The 23,487-nt window shown below is 38.7% G+C and overlaps 1 protein-coding gene across 1 annotated transcript; it reads left to right on the top strand.

Annotated features, from left to right (window-relative positions):
• slc6a2 (solute carrier family 6 member 2) lies at window positions 1–18,781 on the top strand. The gene is made up of 15 exons (XM_088371523.1): window positions 1–148; window positions 421–829; window positions 3,620–3,751; window positions 4,991–5,228; window positions 7,844–7,982; window positions 8,049–8,183; window positions 9,273–9,376; window positions 10,061–10,185; window positions 10,268–10,380; window positions 11,055–11,183; window positions 12,046–12,145; window positions 13,687–13,787; window positions 15,976–16,143; window positions 16,880–16,951; window positions 17,043–18,781. The coding sequence occupies exons 2-15, from the start codon at window positions 532–534 to the stop codon at window positions 17,064–17,066; spliced, it is 1,878 nt and encodes a 625-aa protein (XP_088227649.1). The 5' UTR covers window positions 1–148; window positions 421–531; the 3' UTR covers window positions 17,067–18,781.
• The last annotated feature ends 4,706 nt before the right edge of the window (window positions 18,782–23,487 follow it).

The raw sequence follows: 23,487 nt of genomic DNA, 5'->3' as shown, positions 1-23,487 counted from the left end.
AAAAAAAAAAAACAGCCTTTTTTTTTATTAGCGTCTCTGGTTGGATGAAGGCGAGTCTTAAAAGTTTCTTCAGGATGGGCCAGCTCCCTTCAGACGCATCCAGAGCAGACCGACACCGGGTCATGGAGACTTGTACTTAAGTTACCAAGTACGTACGTGCTTTTACGCCGACCGAACCTTTTATTGGCTTACCCCAAAAACTTTACGAGACATTTTTCTGGGTGATTTTATGAATTGAGTAGCTTGTTTTGGTGCAATTAAGAAGTTCTTTATCGAATATTGATTCATTTGTGTCTTGTAAAAGTATGTAGGAGAAGCTATAAATGACAAGACTCGCAAAGTGTATTTTTCTCCGTGCGTAATGGCGCAACTTTTACGCACGGTGACTTAACCTTACCCCACCTCCTTTGCCCTTCGCAGCCCATGTACGCGAAGGTGTCGCCGGCTTTTTTCCCCGTGGAGAGCACCCGCCCGCTCGCACACCGTCCGCACACCGCGCCGAGTGGACCGTGAGAGCGCACCCCTCCAAAGATGAACATCCAGGTTGTGCCCGAGAACAAGCTCTCGTCTGTCGCCCCGCTCAAACAATGCAACGTGGAAAAAAAGGAGGTCGAGCTCTTGTTGCTCAAGGACCAGAACGGCGTGCAGTACACCAGCTCGTCAATCGCTCCAGCGCCCAGTCAATCCCCGGGGCTGCCAGGGTCCAACACCGGGGAGGAGCGGGAGTTGTGGGGCAAGAAAATTGACTTTCTGCTCTCGGTCATTGGCTTCGCGGTCGACTTGGCGAATGTTTGGAGATTCCCTTACCTATGCTACAAAAACGGAGGGGGTGAGTACCTACTCTTTCCATTCATGCAATTGATAAATAGTGCACCATGGGCTGATCTGGTGGAGAAATTAATTTCCAAATGATGAGTTTGCATGCACAGTGAATTAAAAATTCTTAGGGCACCTGTCATCAAATAGAGACATGACTGGGTGTTTGACTTTCATACGTACTCTTTCGGTTTGTGTGTTAAAACTAATAATGATGTTCAGGAATGTAAGTGACAATAATTTATCATCTTTATCAAGTATGTGCTTCAGTATGTTTTGCCAAATGTACTTTGACTCAAGTTCAGTCATTTAAAACTAATGATTCCATTTAGTGATGCATAACTGTAATTTGTCTTAATACAATAATAATGTGCTGAACAATTTTCTTTTTTTTCCCCTCTAAAACACTCAAATTGAAAATCCATGGATAACAATAATAGATATAACGTAGGAAACAAAAAACATCCTTTCATGGCTTGCGGTACAAAAGAAAATTTGGATCTGTTCTTGGTCAGGGGGGGACGACAAGAGTTTCAAATAACATGCCGGGTTGTGTGTATCATTCCATACAATGCTTTTAGTCTTTCTCGCTAGTCTGTTTTTGCAAAGGTGTTGAGTGCTTAGTAGTGAACAATATCCGAGGGAACTCTTTGGGCAGGCTGAAGGGAGTCGCACAGCATTTCAGTCACCTCCACTCCCAGTGTAGACACCACTTGTTCCGGATGAGCAAACAGACCCCGCCCCCCACGGGTCTTCTAAGTGAATGTAGGAAGAGAAGCTGAGGGGGGTCCCACCTCACCAGACTTGTTGTCCCGCCATGTTTCCGTGATAGCCATGACACAAATCCTCATGTGGGTGGTGAATATTCACAATCAGCTTGTTGATTTTCACATTTCAGGCATTGATGAGCAGTGAGACGGAAAGAGGAATCCGTACAAGCAATATACACTTCACGATAACGTACATGCTGTAAGTTTATGCTTGCCATACAAAAATAGTTCACTCAACAAATAGTGGAACGAGAGAAGCACCTCGAAGGATTGAGCGTGTGTTTTATTCAGGCCATTATGTCTTAAAATATCTTTAACCATCGACATGTGCCTCCTGTTGAACACCAAGCTTTGTTTTTGTTGGCTTCAAATTCTGAAGAGGATTTGTTTCTCCGTCCTGCGGGAGCGAGATTGACGGCTTTACAGCTTCACTGTTTTCTTGTATCACAATCTCTTTTACTAAAAGCAAAAACTTTGCCTATAAAAATAAAAGTTGCCGTACATGGTGGTTTGGTGCAGATACATGATGGTGTATTTTTTTCTTCTAGACAAAAAACAACTTGGACTGTTTAAAAAATTTCGAATCATTGGGATTGCCAGACAGACAAGTAGACCTATAGATGGAGGAAAGGTGAATGGACAGAGAGCGCCTTTTAGTCCTTAAAGGCAAACAGGAAGGGAAAAAAATTGACATAAAGAGGTTTGATTTGACAGATTGATGTACGGACAGACAGACTGATGTATGGATGGGTGGTAAATAAGTGGACAGATTGACATAGGTTAGGGGTCACCAACATGGTCTCCATGGGCAACAGGCTGTGACCCCCAGGACCACTTAAGTAGCCTGAAGGCCTGTTCTAAAAATAGCTCACCAAGTCAGTCGAATTTGTAATGTGGTGAGCTACTGTTCTTTTAATGACGTTATTAATCAATGATATTAGCAATAATTAATATTCATGTTAAGAATACTGATCACGCAAATGATTTCTCATAAAAGGAGGACAAAAATAAGGATTATTTTATGGACAGACCTGGTTGATCGATCGATAGCTAGATAGATAGCTACTAGGTGGATGGATGGATGGATGGATGGATGGATGGATGGATGGATAGATAGATAGATAGATAGATAGATAGATAGATAGATAGATAGATAGATAGATAGATAGATAGATAGATAGATAGATAGATAGATAGATAGATAGATAGATAGATAGATAACAATTGGACAGACAGATGACGGATGGGTAGACAGGTAGAAATATTGCAGACAGATTGCCAGAAAAATGGATGAACGAACAAGATAGACGGGCAGACGGAGTTTAGAAACAATTGGAAGGATGGACGGAGGAAGGACAGACAAGCAGACAGACAGAACGACGGATCGATATTGACTCGAATGCGTGTACCAATGGGACCTACAGTAGCTAGACTGACAGACAGCTATTGATTTAATTGCAGGTAGTCATTGCCGTGTTAAAAAGTGAGCCTTAAAGCTGCTGGGTGAGCCATTAAAAGTTCATCATTAATGACACATCGTGCTTCTCTTTCTACCTCGACTCAACATTGACAACTTTGCATCGGGTAGGGTGGGAGCAGCATGATGTGTGTGTGGCCCCCAAGAGTACTCAGCTCCGCCACCGGACTGTCAATCATATTAGCCCGCGGCAAAAAGCTATTTATTACTCTACATAATGTGTCGTTTGCAACGTGAGGGAAAATCCAATTACTGGAGATCATTTCCTCGTTGTGCCACGTTGTGCCTTTCCTGCTTGCACGCACGCATGTTTACGTTCCCAGAATGTCAAGATGGTCACCTCTCCAACATACAAGCACATCCAGGTCATTCTATCATCAACCTGTTGCCTCTAATTATCACGAATGGCCTTGTTCCGTTATTTCCTTAATTCTATTGTCCACCAAATCACTGTGACATTTCCACATCGTTATGTCACACATCCACAGGGTGCTATGCTCACTTGATTGTCTTTTTTTCCCCCCCAATGCAATTATTTCTGTTTTTCTTTTTTCAGGAGCTTTTTTGATCCCCTACATTCTTTTCTTGGTCATCGCGGGGATGCCATTGTTCTACATGGAACTGGCTTTGGGCCAGTACACAAGGGAGGGGGCGGCCACCGTGTGGAAGATCTGCCCCATCTTTAAAGGTGAACTAGAATTTGCACACTGTGCTCACTCATAATCATCCTGTTATTTACTTTGACTTTTGTTTTTCAAAGAGATGGACAATAATAATGATACAAAAGTTTAGAAAGAAAATGAGAGTAAACTAGATTTGCACTCATGAGAACATAAACAGAGAGCCAAACTGGGCTGTACCATATTTTTCACTTTGATAAAAATATAAGGTTCCATTGTGATGCAAAAATTAAAATTTTGAATAATTAACTAATGTGAAAATTTTACAAAGCATTTTTTTGACCATCATTTTGTAAATCAGGTTACTTCCTGGTTCATGAAGAAAACAAGACTGTACCATTTTGTTTTTAACTCTTGACAAAGACGAAAGCTTCTGCTCCAAATGGGGGAAAAAAAAAGTAAAGCGATACATTTATGTTTGTCAGGTTTTATTTATTTTTATACGTAGCAGGCTCCTTGTTGATGGAGTATAACAAAATATGACTCCCCATTTTTAAAAGGTTCCTTTGTGACAAATGGCAAAAACATGTAAATGCCGCGACTGAGACCAGTGTTCATTTCCAGCCATGTGTTTTGACCTTAACGCCAAACAGCGGATTGACCGGGACTGCTGCTTATTTTCAGTTCCTGTTATTATCAGAACCGTGACAACCAGCCCACCGTGTTTTTGCCTTCATGTCTAGTCGCGGACGTCAGGAAAGTCACTATGTTTAGATGAGGAGCATCTGCAGGTACGGCCTCATCCTAAATACACACGGGATGTGGAACTTAACACAAAGTTGCCTAACGCTTCAATTACTCTGAGTCTTGTTTGGATCTATTTGCAGTCCTGTTTTATTTTTTTATTTAATTCTTTCACGCAACATTTAGACTTTTTTTTTTTTAAATACTGTTTCATATTTATACCATATTTCAGGAAACAATGTGGTGTGAATAACACCAAACATGCTTGATGATGTAAACCGTATGAGTTATAAAGTACCCCAAGAGCTGTGATCTCTCTTTACGTCATCTTTTCAACAATTTTACAAAAAATGAGACAAGCAGCTTCTATTGGCAGTTTGGCTATGTGATGATGACGCAAACCGGACTAAGCTGCGTGTGTCTGTGTAAATACCAAAACAAAATCTAGCCTACTCCTGCACAGATTAGACCGTACCTCGTGCCAGACTTTTGCTAGTCCTAAAAATAAAGTCAAGGAACTAACTACACTTGGACCAATCCAATGAACTTGCCTTGCTCCACAGGTGTAGGGTACACCGTGATCATCATCGCCCTTTACGTGGGCTTCTACTACAACGTAATCATCGCCTGGTCACTCCACTACCTGTTTTCCTCCATGACCCGTGAGCTGCCGTGGCTCAAATGCGACAACCCTTGGAACAGCCCCAATTGCACCGACCCCAAGGCCATCAACAGCTCGGTCTTGGGCAACGGTACCTCGTATGCCAAGTATAAGATCACTCCGGCAGCAGAATACTACGAGTGAGTAACTTTTTAATGTTGTGCTATTTTGAGGAAACTAAAATCATTCTTTGGATCAAGCTTGTTCTTTGACAAGCGTTTGCAGGGAGGAATTCAGTCTTCTTTCATGAGGTCACCATTTTATGGTGCTGTCAATTGAATAAGTGTCATCTCAAATTGATTTGTGTTCTCTTGTAAAACTCCGACTCTGACTTATATGTTTACATAACTTTAGATATCGTGATACTCGGGATGCAATGGCAAAACAATTATTGGCAAAAAAAGTCGTAATGAAAGGAAAATTAAAAATTCTGAAGAGAAAAAGTTTAATGTAAACTTATAGATAAAAGGTTCAGCACCGTAACATGCCGCATAAGTTGTCGTCCTGTAAATAGCGCAGCATAGATTGCCCAACAAAGTAAAAAAATAAACAAGACAGAGTCAGCTAAAGACTTACAAAAAAGCTTGGCACATCAGAACATCTCTGTGGATAAATCTATAATAATAAGTCAAACATTAAACAAGAATGGATGTCATCAGAGGACACAATGTATATCTGAAATTTGCAACCAAGCGTCGAAATTTTCTATAGCGCTAGCGGAAAAATATTCTGTGGATAAATGAAAACAAAGTTGTGTCATTTGGAAAGAAAAAACAAAATCTAAGTGTGGCGAAAGCAAAGCACAGCGCCAACTGTGAAGTATGGCAGAGGGGTGCATCATATTTCGGGACTGCTTTGCTACTTTACAGCCTGGACGCGTTGCTATCATCAATTTTATCAAGACATTTTGTAATACAACTTCCTTCCTTCTGTTTGCCTCGAGCTTTTTTTTTCTCAAGTCATTCGTTTCAGCCTTGGCCTGAAATGACTCGATATTAATATCACTGAGATAGTTTATGAATAACCTTCTGGAGAGGTCATCATTTTCACTTGTCTTGGGTTGATAATGAAACCCAGATGGTCATCCAAATGAGGTTGACCTGATTATGAAAGACAGGAGTTGTTATTTTCTCCCCCCAAAAAAACTTATGGCAACAACAAAGCCATCATCAGATTGATTAATCTCGGTTAAATTAGATAGAACATCTCATTTCTGTTTTCCCTTAACTCCCTCCAACGTTTCGTTTGAAGACTCCGTTCTTGTTCCGTTGTTCTGTAATCACCGCAAAAGACAAGGCAGCATACAACCGACTCAATGGCATCATTGAGAAGCGAGCGCAGCAGCAGAACCGGATCACTGTGTGATGATAAGAGAAAATGTGCTTAGAGTAACTGGGCCAAAGGGACTTGAATTGATGTTACCAGCGAGCGTTTACAAGCCGCACGCTATCAACGCTATCTGCTGGACAAGGAGGCCTTGGGGCATTGCAACACCGACACACTGCGTCCAGGTCAGAGCGTAGGCTGCGCATTTATCATTCCAAATGAGTCTGTATCCTCCAGTGGCTATCTGGCTCCCAGAAGTCCTCTTCCCCCCCCACACACACAAAAAAACCCTTTGAATATATAATCAGCTCTCTGATAAGGCCACATAAAAGTGGACTCAAAGTCCGCCTGGATGTTGTTCTGCTTGTTTGTACTCGGCTCGGTTGTTGTGTTGGGCTTCGCCGATTATCAGGACCGCATCACATGCTGACTCAATTAAATCTAGAGGACGGGAAACAAACAGAAGAAAATATATTTAGGTCAAAAACAGTACATCTCGACGGGCCATCTTTGGCACCCGAGTTTCTGTTCTGTCTTCATCTTGAGCGTTTCTGTCTGTCGGGGTTAGAAACCGGTGTTATCCCGTCATGATAAGACTATTTTGGGGGAGTTATCAAATCCTTAATATACTTTGAGGTATTTGTCCTTCAGAGATAAAGAGGGGAGGAGATTTCCACTACAATTTGACTCCCTCCTCTTGAAAACAAGCAAAGATGTCAACAGAGAGCGATCGTGTCAACTGCGGTCGAGATCTTTATTGATTGATTTCAGAGTCTTTTTCCAAGTCTGAACATCTTCGGATGTACGAGTAGCGTTAGAAGATATATGTTATCGTAAGAGTTATGACTCCTGGCACAAACGGCATTTAATAATGATACATTCAGTACATTGCAGTGAAAAATAACTTTCATTTAAATACTTCTACAACAGTTGGTGTCTTATATATTAGTATATAAAAAAATGGAGCTAAATTCCATCTCCCCATTTTTCCCACTGTGTAATCGGCTATATTTCCAGCTAAAAGTCTTATAATGGGCCAAGACATTTATTTCATGGATAAAACAGATTATACCTGAAATATATTCCAAGTATCTGCCATTGTGCGCTCAAGACCATGTTTCATAGTATTTCATATTTATCATGAGTTAAGAGGCATATTGTGTGGTCGTTAAATACTTGTCACGTATTCAAAAAAAAAATGTATCTTGACAGACAGTATATCATCCACATATAGTTGACTAAATCTATAACGCTCCATATGTGCATGGTTTCAATCTTTCCAAGAAGGAAATCTGGAGTTTGCACTTAAGGGAAAGAAGCCGGAGATGATTTTGATAGCTTCCTTCTGGAAAGAATTTTACAATGATTTGGATTGTGTCTGAGGCAATTTGTTGCCACTTAAGGCGTCTTGTGAAACATCTCAATCCAGACGCGGCGTGCTGCATCTCCACGAGAGCAGAGGCATCGAGGATCTGGGCCTCCCTCGCTGGGAGTTGTCATTGTGCCTGGTGGTGGTGGTTTTCATTCTCTACTTCAGCCTATGGAAAGGTGTCAAGTCCTCAGGGAAGGTATTCGAGCCCACTTCACTTTAGTTTTACCGTTCCAATTTAAAATGTTTCCTGGTTTTCCTTCAGGTGGTGTACATCACGGCAACCATGCCCTACGTGGTCCTGTTTGTGCTTCTCATTCGAGGAGTAACCTTACCGGGCTCCATGGATGGCATTCGGGCCTACCTGCACATCGACTTTAAGAGGCTCAACAATCTGGAGGTCAGCAAAAAAAGACGCATCTGAAATCTGTATTGGTGGCACAGGCAAATTGGATTAAGATTTTTTTTTTTTTAAGATTCTTATCAAAATGAATAGAAATCTAATTAATAAAACTATTATTTAACATATGTATTGAAAAGGAATTTAAAAATACTAAATGCAATTGGAAAAAAAAGTACTTAATGCAACAACAATCTCAGCAGTCTTGATAACATAAATGCTTGGTGGGACAGTTTTAAAAAAGGCCAGATTTGACATGTTCTCAACCTTAATGACAAATATTTTGACCAATAGTGACAAACATCAAGCCAGCCAGCATACACTGTCTAACTACCGGTAAACCCAAAGTTACTTAACAGTGGGGCCAGACATTCAGACAGCTCATTCAAAGACACATTATCCAAATTAGGCAGATAAAAGATTTACTTGTGGTTTGATTTTACCCTTGATCGGCGAGCTGGTAGTCCAGAGAAACGGCTAAGCTATGCAAACAAACAAAAAGTACATTTTCCATCATATGTCACGTTTTGCTTATGCTACTGGTAAACATATTCATTTATCATGGTGCAATATTTACAGGCGGTCTAAAACACAAACGTAGAAAACCATTAAAATGTCTCTACAGAGAATTTATTGCGTAATTGTTTTGTTTTTTTGCACACAAGATCTGATCGTATTTTCATATGTAATCCTATTTGTTGAGTACAGTCTGTAGAGACTTTTTTCCGTCTGACTTAATCAAAGTTGTTTGGTCCTGAATCAAGACCTCGGGGATAATAAAAGCGAAATCTCCAATTAAATACTGAAGATAAAATCTCTCGCTCGCTGGGCTGACTAGAGAAAAAAAAAGAATTTTCTTGGAAAAATTAAATTGACTTGTGGGACAGTGAAATTCATTACCACATGAATCTTTGTAAGCAGAAAAATACTTTTTGTTTTGTCGCCCAAATTTCATTGGTTCAAATTTTAAATAGATTGTCTTTTCACCGGAAAAATTTGAAATACTTTTGAGGCTTATTTTCGGTGTGTTTTTTTTTTTTTTTGGAATGTGTTATTTATTTAAATTGTATTGTTTTATTTTTCTACTAGGTGTGGATCGATGCAGCCACTCAGATATTTTACTCCCTCGGCGCAGGATTCGGGGTGCTCATTGCCTTTGCTAGCTACAACAAATTTGACAATAACTGTTACAGGTAAGCACAATAGCGGGAAGCACAACTGCCTCACAGGCGAGAGATTCTGGATTTGAATCTGGTCTCAGGTCAGCCTGTCAGATGTTTTTATGTTCTGCCTGTACTTCATCCCACATGCCAAAAAATTCATTTTAGATTGGCTTGATGACTCTTAAATTACCCAAAGGTGTGAATAGACGTGCCAATAGTTGTTTGTCAAATGCGTGCTGCGATTGACAGGCGACCGGCCTCTCACCCTAAATCACAATTTCAGAATAGACGAATTATTAAACAATTCATTCTTTAACACTCTGGTTGAAATCATGGTTTTGAGCTTGTTTTATGCAAATGAGCGACCCCCCCCCCCCTTGCGTGTTTTTTATTTTGCCTTGCACATAGTGTAAGGAGGGGATTTCAGGGGAGACCTCTTTTTGATAAATTGACATTTTTTACATTTTTAAACCTCCGTTTGATGGGTGTGTCAGCATTGTAGCCAACATTGCTCTTGGAACCAATCTGTGTTCCCAGCTGCGGGTCAAAACTGTTTATGAAGATATAATTTTTCCAAAATAAACGGATGGAACGCTTGATTAGAGACACCTAGCCATTGGAATGAAAGGCACTTTCAAAGTAGAAAGGTTAAAACAGATTGACATTGTTTGGACTTTATTTACAATAATATTTATGGATGTTTTGTCTCTCCAGGGATGCTCTGTTGACCAGCACTGTCAACTGCGTCACCAGTTTCTTCTCAGGGTTTGCTATTTTCTCTGTGTTGGGCTACATGGCGTACAAACACGGGGTGAAAATAGAAGACGTGGCGACCGAGGGTGAATAAATGCATCAAGCTGGATTATCAGAGGGGATGCGCCTTAGTCTATGCATCGTGTTTTAACACTTGTGCACAAACAGGTGCAGGATTGGTGTTCATCATCTACCCAGAGGCCATTTCTACTCTCCCGGGGTCAACGTTTTGGGCTATTGTGTTCTTCATCATGCTGCTGACTCTCGGCATCGACAGTTCGGTGAGTCCCGACCGAGAACTCAAAATGGATGTGATGTGAACAAATTAACCAGTTATAAGAATCATTGTTGCAGCCCTGTAAATCTGTATCTCAGTTATGTGTATTAAAGGCTATCTGGAAGGAAGCATATCTTGTTTACTATGAAATGACTGATAAAACTAACCCAAAGCAGCTGTGGAAACACTTTTGATAATTCATGCATCATTCCAGCACTTCATTTAAATGTCAAAGTTGGTGGGATGTCTTGTTTGTTTTTTGATCTCAAAATGTCAAGCGCATTAAGGATGGGCATAATAATTAATTAGTCTGTCAAATAATCTTTAATATTTGAAAGAATGGTGTGAAATGGATTTCCAATGTCTGGAGACAGTTAAGAAAAAAATTAGGTACACTGTTGATTCAGTTTTAGCTAGTTTAGCTAATATAATAATAAAAGCATGCATAGTTTAGCTAGTTTAGCTAATATAATAATAAAAAGCATGCATGCAACTCCTATATTAGATTTAATGCTAAAAAAGCTAAAATGAACTGTTTGTTGTTTTCTTTATTTTTTTTTGCTCGGGACAACCGGCAACCTAAATAAAAACTGACCCAGTATCTGTTTTTTTGTCCCGACCCTTCGCCTGCATTAAGTTCAGGTCAAAGTATAAAGCGCTGCATGTTTTATTCATCAGATGGGTGGCATGGAGGCCGTCATCACGGGCCTGGCAGATGACCACAAGATCCTCAAAAGGCACAGGAAGCTGTTCACCTTCGCCACGGTCTTTTGCACTTTCCTGTTTGCGCTGCTTTGCGTCACTAACGTGAGTATCACAAGGTTCATCGTCACCTAAATGAACAAATGCTCATCCTGCTTTGATAACAAAATGTATTGTTGCTGTTGCTTTCAGTGGAACCTAACAATGTTTCAATTCAGAACCCGAATATGAAACCATACCTCATCTTTGATTTTTGAATTTCTTTTAGCACTTTGAGATTCCTAAAGTGATAATAAAATGTATAATATTAATAATAATATTTTTTTTTGCCCAAACTTGAAGCTCTAACCCTATTTTGAAACCTAGATGGAAACCCGAAATTGAGGAAATGAATAGTATCAATGCCTGTTAATATTCTGAGAGCAGCCAAAATGATTTTCTTTTCTTAAATTAAGATTAATATATCAACATCCACCCATTTGTTATTGATTATCCATGAAAATCTGCTGGCTTCAGCCACGTATCAAAACACGGAAAAACAAACTTGTCATGGCGACTTGAAAAAAAACTCGGCATATCTCATGAGACCTAGAAACGTCAAAGGAGCTCCTTCAAGGGAGCGATCAAAAGAAGAACTCTGACGAACCGGTTAGTGTTTAATGAAAAAGGCATTCAGGATGCAAGATCAGCTTTCCCATTCCCCCCCCCCACCAACTTCTGTAAGCCTTCCAATGGTAACAAAATTAATTGTTTGGCTTCTGTTAAATAAATCAGTCAAATGATTAGAAAAGTAAGCTGATATCTTCTTCCTGCTTCTTCATTCACATGAGATTTGGAAAGTAAGATACAGCACAAGTCAAAGTCCCCACTCACTAAAACAACTCCTGACAAGCACCACTGAGGACTCGCTAGTGAATAATTTGATCTTTAAAGAAAAAAACTAAATATATATTCTTTATCCCTTTAGGGGGGAATCTACGTGCTGACTCTTTTGGATAAGTACGCCGCCGGGACATCCATTCTCTTCGCTGTGCTGATCGAGGCCATCGGCGTGTCGTGGTTTTACGGTATGGAATTGTATTATCGCCCCGCTTTAAGAACGACCTCACCGCGTCATCTGTCTTGTTAATTAAAACGGGCGGAAATTCCGACCGTGAGTGCCGATGGAAATAACAACAAAGTGTTTTATCCTCATAATGAAAGGTGACATTCAAGAGCTGCACAAATTGTGTTTACCTGTAAATGAATAGATTTGATTGCGATGATTTGATGCGGGTTGTCAAGAACTGCTGTGAATGATGTCAGAAATATTACAGGTCAATTTGTATTAATTCTATAATTAGATAATGATCTAATCCAATCAGCCGTTTTAAATTTGCTACTCTTGCTTTTTTTCCAATTAGCTATAATCAGCTTTTTTATATTGAATTGTTCACCTTTGCGTGACCCTTCAGGTGTGGCCCGGCAATACACAACAAAAGATTTAATGGGGGTCCTTAATGGAAATTAGAAAGGAAATTGCCATTTTCCATTGCCTGATTGCAAATCTATGTTCTTTAATTGGGTTTGGAAATTGTCGATTTTGATGCAGATGTAACAGTAGATTTCAGTTATTTATTTATTTTCAGTTCTTCTATCTTCTAAGTAGATGAAAGAATGCAAGTCAAAATACCAGACATAAAGTGTGAAATAATAAACCGTACCCAGTGGCTATGAAGTCAACACACACCCATTCAAATGTCAGAGTTTTATGATATGAAAATTACGTCTACTCATTTGTGGGAAAAAATTCAAGAAGTCAAACATAAGCAAAACAACTGAGATGTGATTGCATAAGTGTACATAAATTATAAAAGATGATTTGGCTGTGTTCCAAATTAACCAATCATGTTCCAACTCGTGTTAAAAGGGACCCAGCACACAGTTGTCACAAAAAAAACCCCATCAAATTTTCTAAACCAAACAAATCTCAGATGTTCTTGTAAGCTTTTCCTGTACAATATAACACAATTTTATTTATGGTGCACATTCAACAACAGCTTGAGCTGTAACAAAGCACTTTACATATAATAATGGGAAAACGTAAAAGACAGTGAAAACAGTCAATTAAACCACAAATCATGTATTAAGTGTTAATAAAATAACACTTAAATAATAATAAAAACCAAAGGATAAAAATTGGACTTTGAACGAGTTTTAAAAATGGACAAATAGGGAGGGCTTTCCAAATAAAATTAATTCCGAACACACAGCCACATGACACATCTCCAGTCATAACAGGGTGTATACTGTTGTGAAACCAAAATATCTCAGTTGTTTAGTTTGACAATATCCAAAAATATTATTTCCAAATAGAGTTCCACAGGTTATAGATTTTCATATTTTTCATGGCCATGATGATTACAAGGTGAGATGTTCAAATCTAGAAGTAGGAGATGGGCGGTAAAGCCAAGTAAAATCATAACAAGAATATTTTATAAGGACTTGATTATTAGCAAGCATGTGCCAATTCCATCACGTCAGCTTAGATCACATCTGGGTGGCTTTGAGGGTTGCCTGCTGGGAGCACAGAAGTTGGCTAGGAAAAAAAAGTATCATCTTCTTTCAGGCGTGGACCGCTTCAGCGAAGATATTGAGCGGATGATGGGCTTCAAGCCGGGACTTTACTGGAGACTGTGCTGGAAGTTTGTCAGCCCTGCTTTTCTATTGGTAAGAGAACTCGTTCAGTTTCAGTGAGATCTGGTCATTTATCATTTTGAAACCCAACCCAAAATTTTCAAATTTAATTGATTTTATAGCTATAGTTGAGATGGCTCACTGCGATTCTTATCATTACTGTAATATTGAAACAATATTGTAATGAGCAGCGAGGAGAGAAACTGAACTTTCCTGTGTTAGCTAGTAGCCTCAAAATTTTCCATTTTGGGGTGGAAACAGGGCAAAACACTGAGAGGAATACTTTTCAAGATATGTGGAATCAACCAAAATATGGCTCCAGCCTAGTGAGGACAAGTGCTATATAAAGTGGATGACTGTAGGAATTATGAGAACTATTTAACTACTGTTTCATTTGTTGGTGCCCAGAGAGTCACTTGACTCTCAAGAAGATGACGTGTAAATTCTTCTCTTGTTGTCGGATGATTTATAGACAATAATGAAAGCATTGTAGCACATTAAAAAGTGAAGATCACACCATGTTGCCTCCTTCAGTAAAACAACACTTTGTCTAGAAATGAATGCTATGATAACTTCAATATTTTGTTTTTTTGTCCCCCCAACTGCCACCCATCGTCTTTGTACTTCACGAAAACTTTTCCTGGCACCGATTGGACTCTAAAAGTCACAACCCCACACCAAAATAAACCAATCTGGTGTTTAGTTTTTCTTTGTGTTGTGTTGTTCATCATATCAAAAGAATATCACCGGATATTGTATCTCCTAAGTATTTATTCCCTCCGGGGCAGTTTTAGAAGAATGTCTTTTCCATCAAAGAAAAGTTCTCGCAAAGCCAGCCATGAGCAAGTTATACATCCAAAATAGATAGCAAGAATTGCTATGAAGGTAAATCAAAATGTTTCCATCAAAGTCTGAATCAAAACTCAGCACTCTATTGTGAATCCAAAGAAATAACATTCCTGTTATTATAAATATTGAATGTACCGCAATTTCCGTACTATAAGCCACTACTTTAACTGAAAACTGTTTTTCAGCCGTCCCAAACGTAACCTGCCAAAACTCACTCAAGAAAGTAGTAATTGTCCCAATCAGAAGCAGGTCGACAGATGGCTGTCACTATCCAATTCCTTCCTCTTAACCCTAAAAATGTATCTTCCCCCTTCCCCTAACTCTTCCTTGGAGAGACGAAGAAAAAGGGTTCAAACAAATCCCCCCCGAGAATTGGGAACATACTCCATTTATTTAGGCCAAAGACTATTTAGCCCCGACGCCATTTAAGCTAATGCTATAGTGCGCGTTTACTTTAGCTAACATACGGCGAAGATTTGCGTATTACTATGTACCGCTATCCCCTTGAAGACCTTGGGTAGATGGTTTGGTACATTCTTCAGTGATTCAATGCTTTTCCAATTCACGCTGTTGTATATGAAGAACGTCATGGGAAGCAAACCACAGCCGACACTAATGTACACACCAGGACAGCTCTGGCCGGCCTTCTGTCTAATGCACTTAACACCTTGACAATGCCCAGGTAAACACCCAACAGTATTACACCCCCCACCTCTGTCCCCGAGCCAACTTGCCTCTGGCAGACACAGTGCAGCTCCAGCGCGTTCATAACTCATTTATCCCCCTCGACCTTCAAAGGTCCAAACTACTGGAAAAACGCGGTAGAAGAGAAAAGCTCTTTGCAACAAGTGGACACGATTATTGAAGCACTGAGAAAAAGGATCATATGAACTCAGCTACTTGAAGCATGCTTTACTCGGTACACTGTACTTTTTAATAACTGTATAGCCAATATTATTTTATTTTTGCTTATTGGTATGTTTGTTGTGTTTACTCTGGACTTTTACTTTGGAGTTGGCCGGTAGCGCTCCACCACCGGTAGCGCTCCACCGCAACTGTGGCAGCTAGCATGACTGCCATCTTTTTAGCTTCAATTACTAAGTTACTTAAATCAGTAAATACAGAATGTGCCAACCTTTGTCTTCATTTTAATGCCTTTTCTCTTGAAATATGCACTTGTGATTGTCAACTAACGCCAAGAATTAGCTCCCGGTCTATGATTAACAGCCATATGGCAGTCAATATGGCAGCCCATATGGAATTTAATTCGACTTAGGGTGTTATCAAAGCTCAGCATGGCAGGATTTGAAAAATGTAGTCATATATTCCACTGGTGACAACACTTGACAAATTCTCGTCCTTCCCTCTGCAGTTTGTAGTCATCGCCAGCACGGTGACCTCATCAGGCCTCAAGTATGACGATTATGTCTTCCCCCATTGGTCCAACGTGTTGGGATGGGGTGTGGCCATGTCCTCCATGCTGTGTGTACCCATCTACGCTGTGTACAAGTTTTGGAGTGTGCCAGGAACCTTCAGAGAGGTCAGTGAAACTCATTTCACCCTGGTAAATAGTCATAAACACATAAGGGGGCAATTAGTGTGATGTTTAGATAGTGATAAAACACGTTTACAAAAGATGTTACATAACGGAAGCAAGCATAATTGCTCTTGCGCCTACACTTTGAAGCTGCTAGGGATGTTCCCCGTTGAAAAATACGTCCAAAATAATTTTTGTTCGCTTTCGGATTGAAGCCTTCAAAAATTGACGATGGCAATCATCAAAGTACCGGAAAGTTGTTTTCATCCGTTTTGTGTCAGCGTCACACTGCCGTAAATGTGGCCGGCATCCTCACTGGCACTTCCTGTTGGCATTCTGCACTGAAAACGTTGCTTCTCTGCTTCTCTGAGGTGTCATTTCCTCTCCCTATCAACCCACCAATCAGCTTTTAAATGCATCCACCATTCGTGATAATGAAAATGTTTGAAGATCCCAGCACAAATGTTGCACGAGAAGGATTGATTGCATTCCTTTTGAGCCAGTAAAATAATCTTCAGAAGTCTGTTTAGACCTCACTTTTATTGGATTTCAAATACAATTTCTACATAAGAAATGATGGAGAATATAAATGTAATTTAGCATACTGTATTTTCTTCCTTTTAATATTAGAGGTAAATGAAATTTTAGTGACACAATAACATTTTCCGTGATGCTGACAGCTTGAGCAGCCACTTTAATTCCAAAAGATTTCACTGTATACATTGTGATTGTTTTGCAGAAAATAGCCTATTGCATCACTCCCGAACACGAACATCACTTGGTAGCAGAGGGAAACATACGGCAGTTTAAAGTAAGTAGTTGTTTTGCCTGGAAATATCTGCCATTGTTTGGAATTCTCCCGCAAACATCCCCAACTTTTTCTTTTTTTTTCCGTTTTCCAGCTCAGGCACTGGTTGGCCATTTGATGAATACCCTGAGAATCATTCGTGGATTCTCGCCATCGCAAGACAAGAGGGGCCTTTTTTTTAAACCCAGTTGTATCACTCTTGTTACCCAGCTAGTTTTTTTTTTTTGTCAAGCACTTAATATGAAAGTACTCCAAAAGTTGTTTCACGTCATTAAACACGTACTTGTAGACAATGTTTAGTATCATTCGAACCAACTTCAGGAATCTTGACTGTTACGTATCTCCTGCAAGACACTGAATCAAAACCAAAAGTTGACAGACGACACGCTTTTTGTTGCCTTTTTCGGCCTCATGAATGTTATTGTTGTTCTTATTTAAGTTACCATATTTGCATTTTTTTTGTGGCGGGGGGGCTTATCTGTGCCTTAATCGAGTAGGAAACTATTGTTTGTGCTTTTTGGGAGCGGTTTGATATACATGTATACATATATGTATCTACATGCGGAACTCCAAAGAGTAAAAAAAAAAAAGGTGAAAACTTAGCAGAATAAATTAATAAATGGTGATAACTGCTTAAAAATGTTTTCAATGAAGGAGTCTTAAGGCCTCTCTGAAAATAAAAAATATATATATTTATGCTACAAGAATACAATTTGTCTATGATAAAAGATTGCAAGGTGAAGGACATGAGGAAAAATATTTCTTGATTATTCCCAAATTATAATTTTAATTTCCCATTTTTTTCCCTTTCCTGGGACATTTTATTCTAAACAAAATTCCATTGTATTCTCCAGAAATGGAATAATATTCTCATTAATAAATATATATAACATTTCATTCTAGTTAGCCCTTTTACCCCCCCAAAACTTCATGATTAGCAAAAAAATGTATTCTTGCAATACTGACTTGATTCTTGTAACATAATTATTGATTTTTCATTGAGGCTCCAACACATATTTGTACTTGTAATGTTTTTGTGTGTTGTCCCACGCCTGTGAGGCTGTACAAGAGAGAGGCGAATGTATGTTGGGCTTTTTAAGTTTCCGTCAAGCAGGGTTAACCACCAAACAGACGTTACCGTACCGAAATACGCATAAATTGTCAGATCAAGTATAACCGTAACACTACTGTACTGTTCATCGTCATTAGTCACCATGAATCAAAAACTTTGTGATTAAAAAAATAACTTTGAAAAAGTATCCAAATTCCACCCAAAAAATGCCCATTTTGAACCCCCGATCCGTAGTTTGAAGACCCTGTTATTAGTAAGATGGATCGTTTCAATTTGTTCTTTTAACTGCCATACAAGTGCCATGATGAAATTTAATCTGCTTGTTTCATTATTTTAATTTATTTTTTTCAAAGCTGACTTTATGAAAAAAATGAAGCCACAGAGTAAAAAAAAATATATGTATAAAAATCCAATTATATGTGGAATACATAAAATATAAAGATATATTCTTTTGTTATATCTAATCTTGTATTAATCAAAATGGTTTATAACAAAATGTGAATGTAAAGTATTTCAAATGTCCTAAATGTCATATCATGTGTGTTTGATGTGTAGCTAATATTAAAAAAAAAAAATCCAAACTATTCTTCAGCGTAATCCTGGACTATGGAATATGGACTCTCCTGGACTATGTTTACAAAAATAGTGTGTATAATAATAATAATAATAAAAATATCCTATGATGTCCTGTTGAACGTGAGTTGCAAATATCTATGAAGACATAGTCACACGATCATAATAAAGTATTTCTTCTACACTCACTTGACTGCCATTTTAGGTTGTTTTTATATACTTAATAAAAGGTCCAGTCACCTCATTCCCGGCAACAGGAACTTGCCATGATGTTTTGTTCTGTTGCTGACTGGGCCTTTCGTAACGGATGACTGTGCTATGCCTCCCTTTTTTCAGTCCACTGCACTTTTGTGTGGGCTTTCATCAAACTGACCTTTTCCTACCATGATAAGGCTTACAGTCTCAACTCCTGCAGATTTATTCTTTAATTGATGCACCTCATCTTTGTCGTAAAATTCACTGAAGACGTATAATATAAAGTCGTGATTGTTCACAGGGAGAAAAATATTCTAAATTGGTCATGAAAAATAAAACCAGAATGCATATCCAATCAACCATCAATCATTTTCTTGATGTCGCCGTTTGGCTTCACAAAGGTCAAAACAGCTTCAACGTTAGCCAAATGTGTTAAGCTGATCGAAGTCGATGTGCAGCCAGTCCTAATTGGCAGCCTAATGTGATTGGGCCAAAGCAGGGTCGTTCTTTAACATCCTTCTCCATTGTGACCGCTTGTTCCATCCGATTGATCCAATTTTCAGGAACTCATCCCTCTCATTGTGTTGCCTTTTGCTGGTTTGCCGTGTCAGCAAAACTCAAGCGCAGTGGATTTTACCATTAAGGAAAAACTTTTATGGTAACCGCAGAACACGATATGATACGATGCAATACGATAATAGACTAGACCAGACCGTATATAATAAATAAAATACACATTTAAAGTTTAATAACAACAATAAAATATATAATTCCTTTGAACAACAAAAATACATGGAAAAAATGACATTTATAGAAAAAATATTTGAATTACCAAAACACTTTTTGTGCTTTCATCAAGTATGTTGATTTAAAATCCAGACGTAAAATCCATGCCAATGTTTCCAAAATAGCACTCAAGTAGCTACTTGTTTTCACTACACTTATAATCATATGTACTCCATGTGTTGTTTGCGATTCGAGATAACATTGCTATTCTTGGCAACTCATTGGCTTGAGGACGTAATAGCAACTTAGGAACACTTCATGTTCTAATGGCCATAGGCCATACACTTCCTGCCACCTCGCCCATACACACCACCAATGAGGATCTCCTGCAATTTGTAAACAGCATGTTCGTAAACCCTTCTACCACCTTCATTCCATCCCCTTTTATCCACAAAAGAAAAAAAAATTAAGGCCTATTTCCTGCCTTGGAGACACAAATCTAATAGAGGCCACATTCTGATGGCAACAAAAGATACAGCCATCCATGGCAAAAGCTTATCGCTTATCCCTTTTGACCTCTTGTCGAGGAAATTAATTTGCAGAAAATAGGAAACATGCACAGAGAAACAATGCAAGTGGTGGATAATGTCAGCGCGGTCAAGAGCACGGCATACAGTATAGGGAGAACCGATGGTGGTAAATAATGCAGTACAATTAGGGTACTTGGTTTGTGTACTGATGTCGATTTGTAAGTATCTGTACTAGGTACATTCGACTAGCAGTTTCGTTATCCTGCTCCAAACTCTGGTATGGACATCAAAAGCACTTTATAGTGATATTGACCTTCACATTGTTGTTTATGTTAGGCAGGTCCCTGCCTTCACAATCTGGACCATTTATCATTAATTCAAGCCAGATGGGACTTAACCCCTCAAATGAATTAAGATTTATTTGTCACTAAATACATTGAGGAAGTTCTAATGATGTGGGATGTATACACAAAGATATTTAAGAAAGACATTGTGAAACGTTGGACATGATGTTACATCTGACTCATTAGCCCCACCAAGTCGTTCTTTGAATTTCTGTCCCTCCTTTTCTTCTGTAATTTCCTACCTTCTACTTTAATGTTTTACTGTCGAGTGTATTTACATTTGAGCTGGTTCTTCGTCTGCACTTGGTCACACAATAACTGTCTTGTTATGTTGTCCATTTATTTTCTGGGAGGACAGCTTTTGCACGCAACTGGTTTTCGTATATAATGATTTAAAACATATCGTATGCAATTTTGTTTTTAAGTGAAGGCGTAGCGGAAAGAATGGGCAATATTGAACCTTTGATTTACAATTTTCACTATGGGACATCGTTTTTATCCCAACATAAAACTTTTTAATAGGACAGGCAAATGACATTTTTCCATATTATTTACTGTCATAGAAGTGTAAAAATAAGTAAACAGCTTTTAATATGAAGACATAAAAGAAATCACTACTATACAAAAGCATGTTTTTTTCTCTCACAAATAGCAATTGCTTCAGAAATTAGTATATATGTCCTTGGCTGTTACGCAGTAAAGCAACTTTTTGTAATATCTTCGGTTTTTGTGCGCCGTCAGATGCGCCGGAAGGTTAGACCATCCCAGTTACTTTCTAGTCAGATAAAATCAAAAGTGAGCTTAGGCGTCTGGTGGCCTTTAGATGGAGGGACTGATGGGAACGTTGAGGGTATTAAATATAGTATGGAGACAATAAACAAGGTTTTGACAGGCTGGCTGAAGGCAATATGGAAAGTATTCTGTCATTTATCAATGAACTCGGCAGTTCTTCATGAAGACTTAAAGGTGTGAAATACCACAGCCCTGCAATTCATCTTCAACCTCTCATATGTATGTTAAAAAAGATACATTGCTTTAATTTTGTGCTTTCAGGGGTGTAGTCTTTGGTGTGGTAACTTTACAAATGTTTTGTTCAGATTGACCTAAATCATTTGACGGACAATTGCAATGAACTCAAATAGTCAATACTTGTACAGTTATTTTTGTTCGATTTCTACCATGCTAGCGTGTCTTACTTCTGAAATTATTACATATAGAGTAGCTTTTTCTATTCAATGTTTACATATCATCTTTTATATATTTTCCAAGGTATAATTTCACAACTGATTTAATCATAGTCCTCAAGTGGTGCTTCTAACAAAGAGGGCAACTATGCTAAAAAATTAACTACACATAACTTTGAGGGGTTGCTACATGTAATTATGCTCAGATAAGCACCACCCGGTGAAGTAAATGGGGTGTGAAAACATACATGATAGGAGACGGGAGGGATCACATCAAAGGCAGGCCAAAAAAGTGTGTGTGTAGGGGGGGATTTTTGACACCACTTACAGTGGACCAATCATATTCATTTGGATTTTTAACTGATTTTTTTTCCCCGTAGGAACACATTTGACAAAAAATAACCTATTTTTGAGGCTAAAATCTTGCAAAATAGTGAAAGAAAAAGAAATGTATGGCAGCTTGCTGAACTGAGGTCTCCAGAGGTATGCTGAGCTCTTGCGTGACATCATTTATGATTCAAACCGAGAAGTTTTGTACCACTTTAAAGTTGGATTTTTTCCCATAGGCATTTGAAAAACACACAGCCTGCTCTTGGGTACTGCATTAAAGCTGCCACAAGCGGCCATTGTGTGACCATTGCGAAGCAGCCATGTCAAGCTATTGATGGCAGCCAAAGTTAATTGGATTGACTTAAGCCCCCTCGGGCTCTGTATTAGAAAATCCAAATCAATGTCACTGGCTGACGGAGGCAAGAGGAGCTTATAGCCTTCACTCCCAATTAGACTGAGCCATGAAGTAGCATTTATTTGTTCTTTATCTTATGACAGTTTGAAAAGTAGACATGAGCGACTGTGGGAAAATGATGCATTGTCGAGGAAATGCTGCCAAACAGTTATTTTGTATTACATTTCTGCACAATCAACATACAACAGGATATTAAGAGTGACAGTTTGTCGAGTAGTGGGTCGTAAAACAATTATGTAGACTGTAGAGAATTAATTTCACATTTTTTTTTCAAACCAAAATACACACAATATAAATTTAATTAGTAACACCTGTCGTATCAGATCATACTAAATACAACAAATAATGTAAATTTAAAATGATAATGACAAATTTTGTTGTATTAATTTCAGTGGAAACTAATTACATTTAGTAGGCGTTCCTAATGGTTTGGCTGCAGCTCATACTGTATTTTCTATTACAATTCTGACCTCTAGTGGTCATAACTAAGCAGTACAGCAAGCAGCGGCGAGGATACGTGAAGCGATTCAATGTCGGCATCTAGTGGTTGACAACATTAATTACAAGTCAAAAGTTTAAAAATACTACCAACAAAAAATAAGCAACATGGCAGAATAAGAGCCATAAAGTGGAGAGATTCAGATCGGAATCAAGCCGTTTTCAAACGTGGCTAAAAATTTGATTTGTATCAGATTGGTACCATAACGCGACTAATAATAATAATAATAGTGAACATATGAGGCTTTTAATTATTTTTACGAGTCTTACGTATTACTTATGTTTGTATTGTCACGGACTTGCACAATTTGGCATGTGTGCACATGGAGGTTGTTTTATGTCCTCTGTTCTCTAAACACAATCATAATCCAGCCTCAACTATGTTCCAAAGAGCATTTATCATGCGATCCTAACAATAAAAGTAAGAGACAGCTCATAAAGTGGCACCCAAAAAGTGTCTTTAGCAAGCTCTTCGAGTGCCTTCCTGACAGACGTTCTGCTTTGATCTGCCAATTTTATGGTTTTAGGACTCCTCTTGAAAAGAGAGAGGTAATGCTTATGCAAACATCTGCAAACTCTTTCAAATTTTACGTGCAGCTCTCATTGATTCTGCCTTGTTTTCCAGACTGCCACGTAGCAGTCAAAAGGCCCACACAGTCCGGACCTTGAACA

The sequence above is a fragment of the Syngnathus floridae genome, chromosome 3 (genome assembly GCF_059516105.1).
Source record: "Syngnathus floridae isolate MCC-2025c chromosome 3, RoL_Sflo_1.0, whole genome shotgun sequence".
In the NCBI taxonomy this organism is placed as follows: Eukaryota; Metazoa; Chordata; class Actinopteri; order Syngnathiformes; family Syngnathidae; genus Syngnathus; species Syngnathus floridae.
Note: the sequence above shows the minus strand (reverse complement) of the source record. Positions and strands in the feature narration are given on the sequence as shown.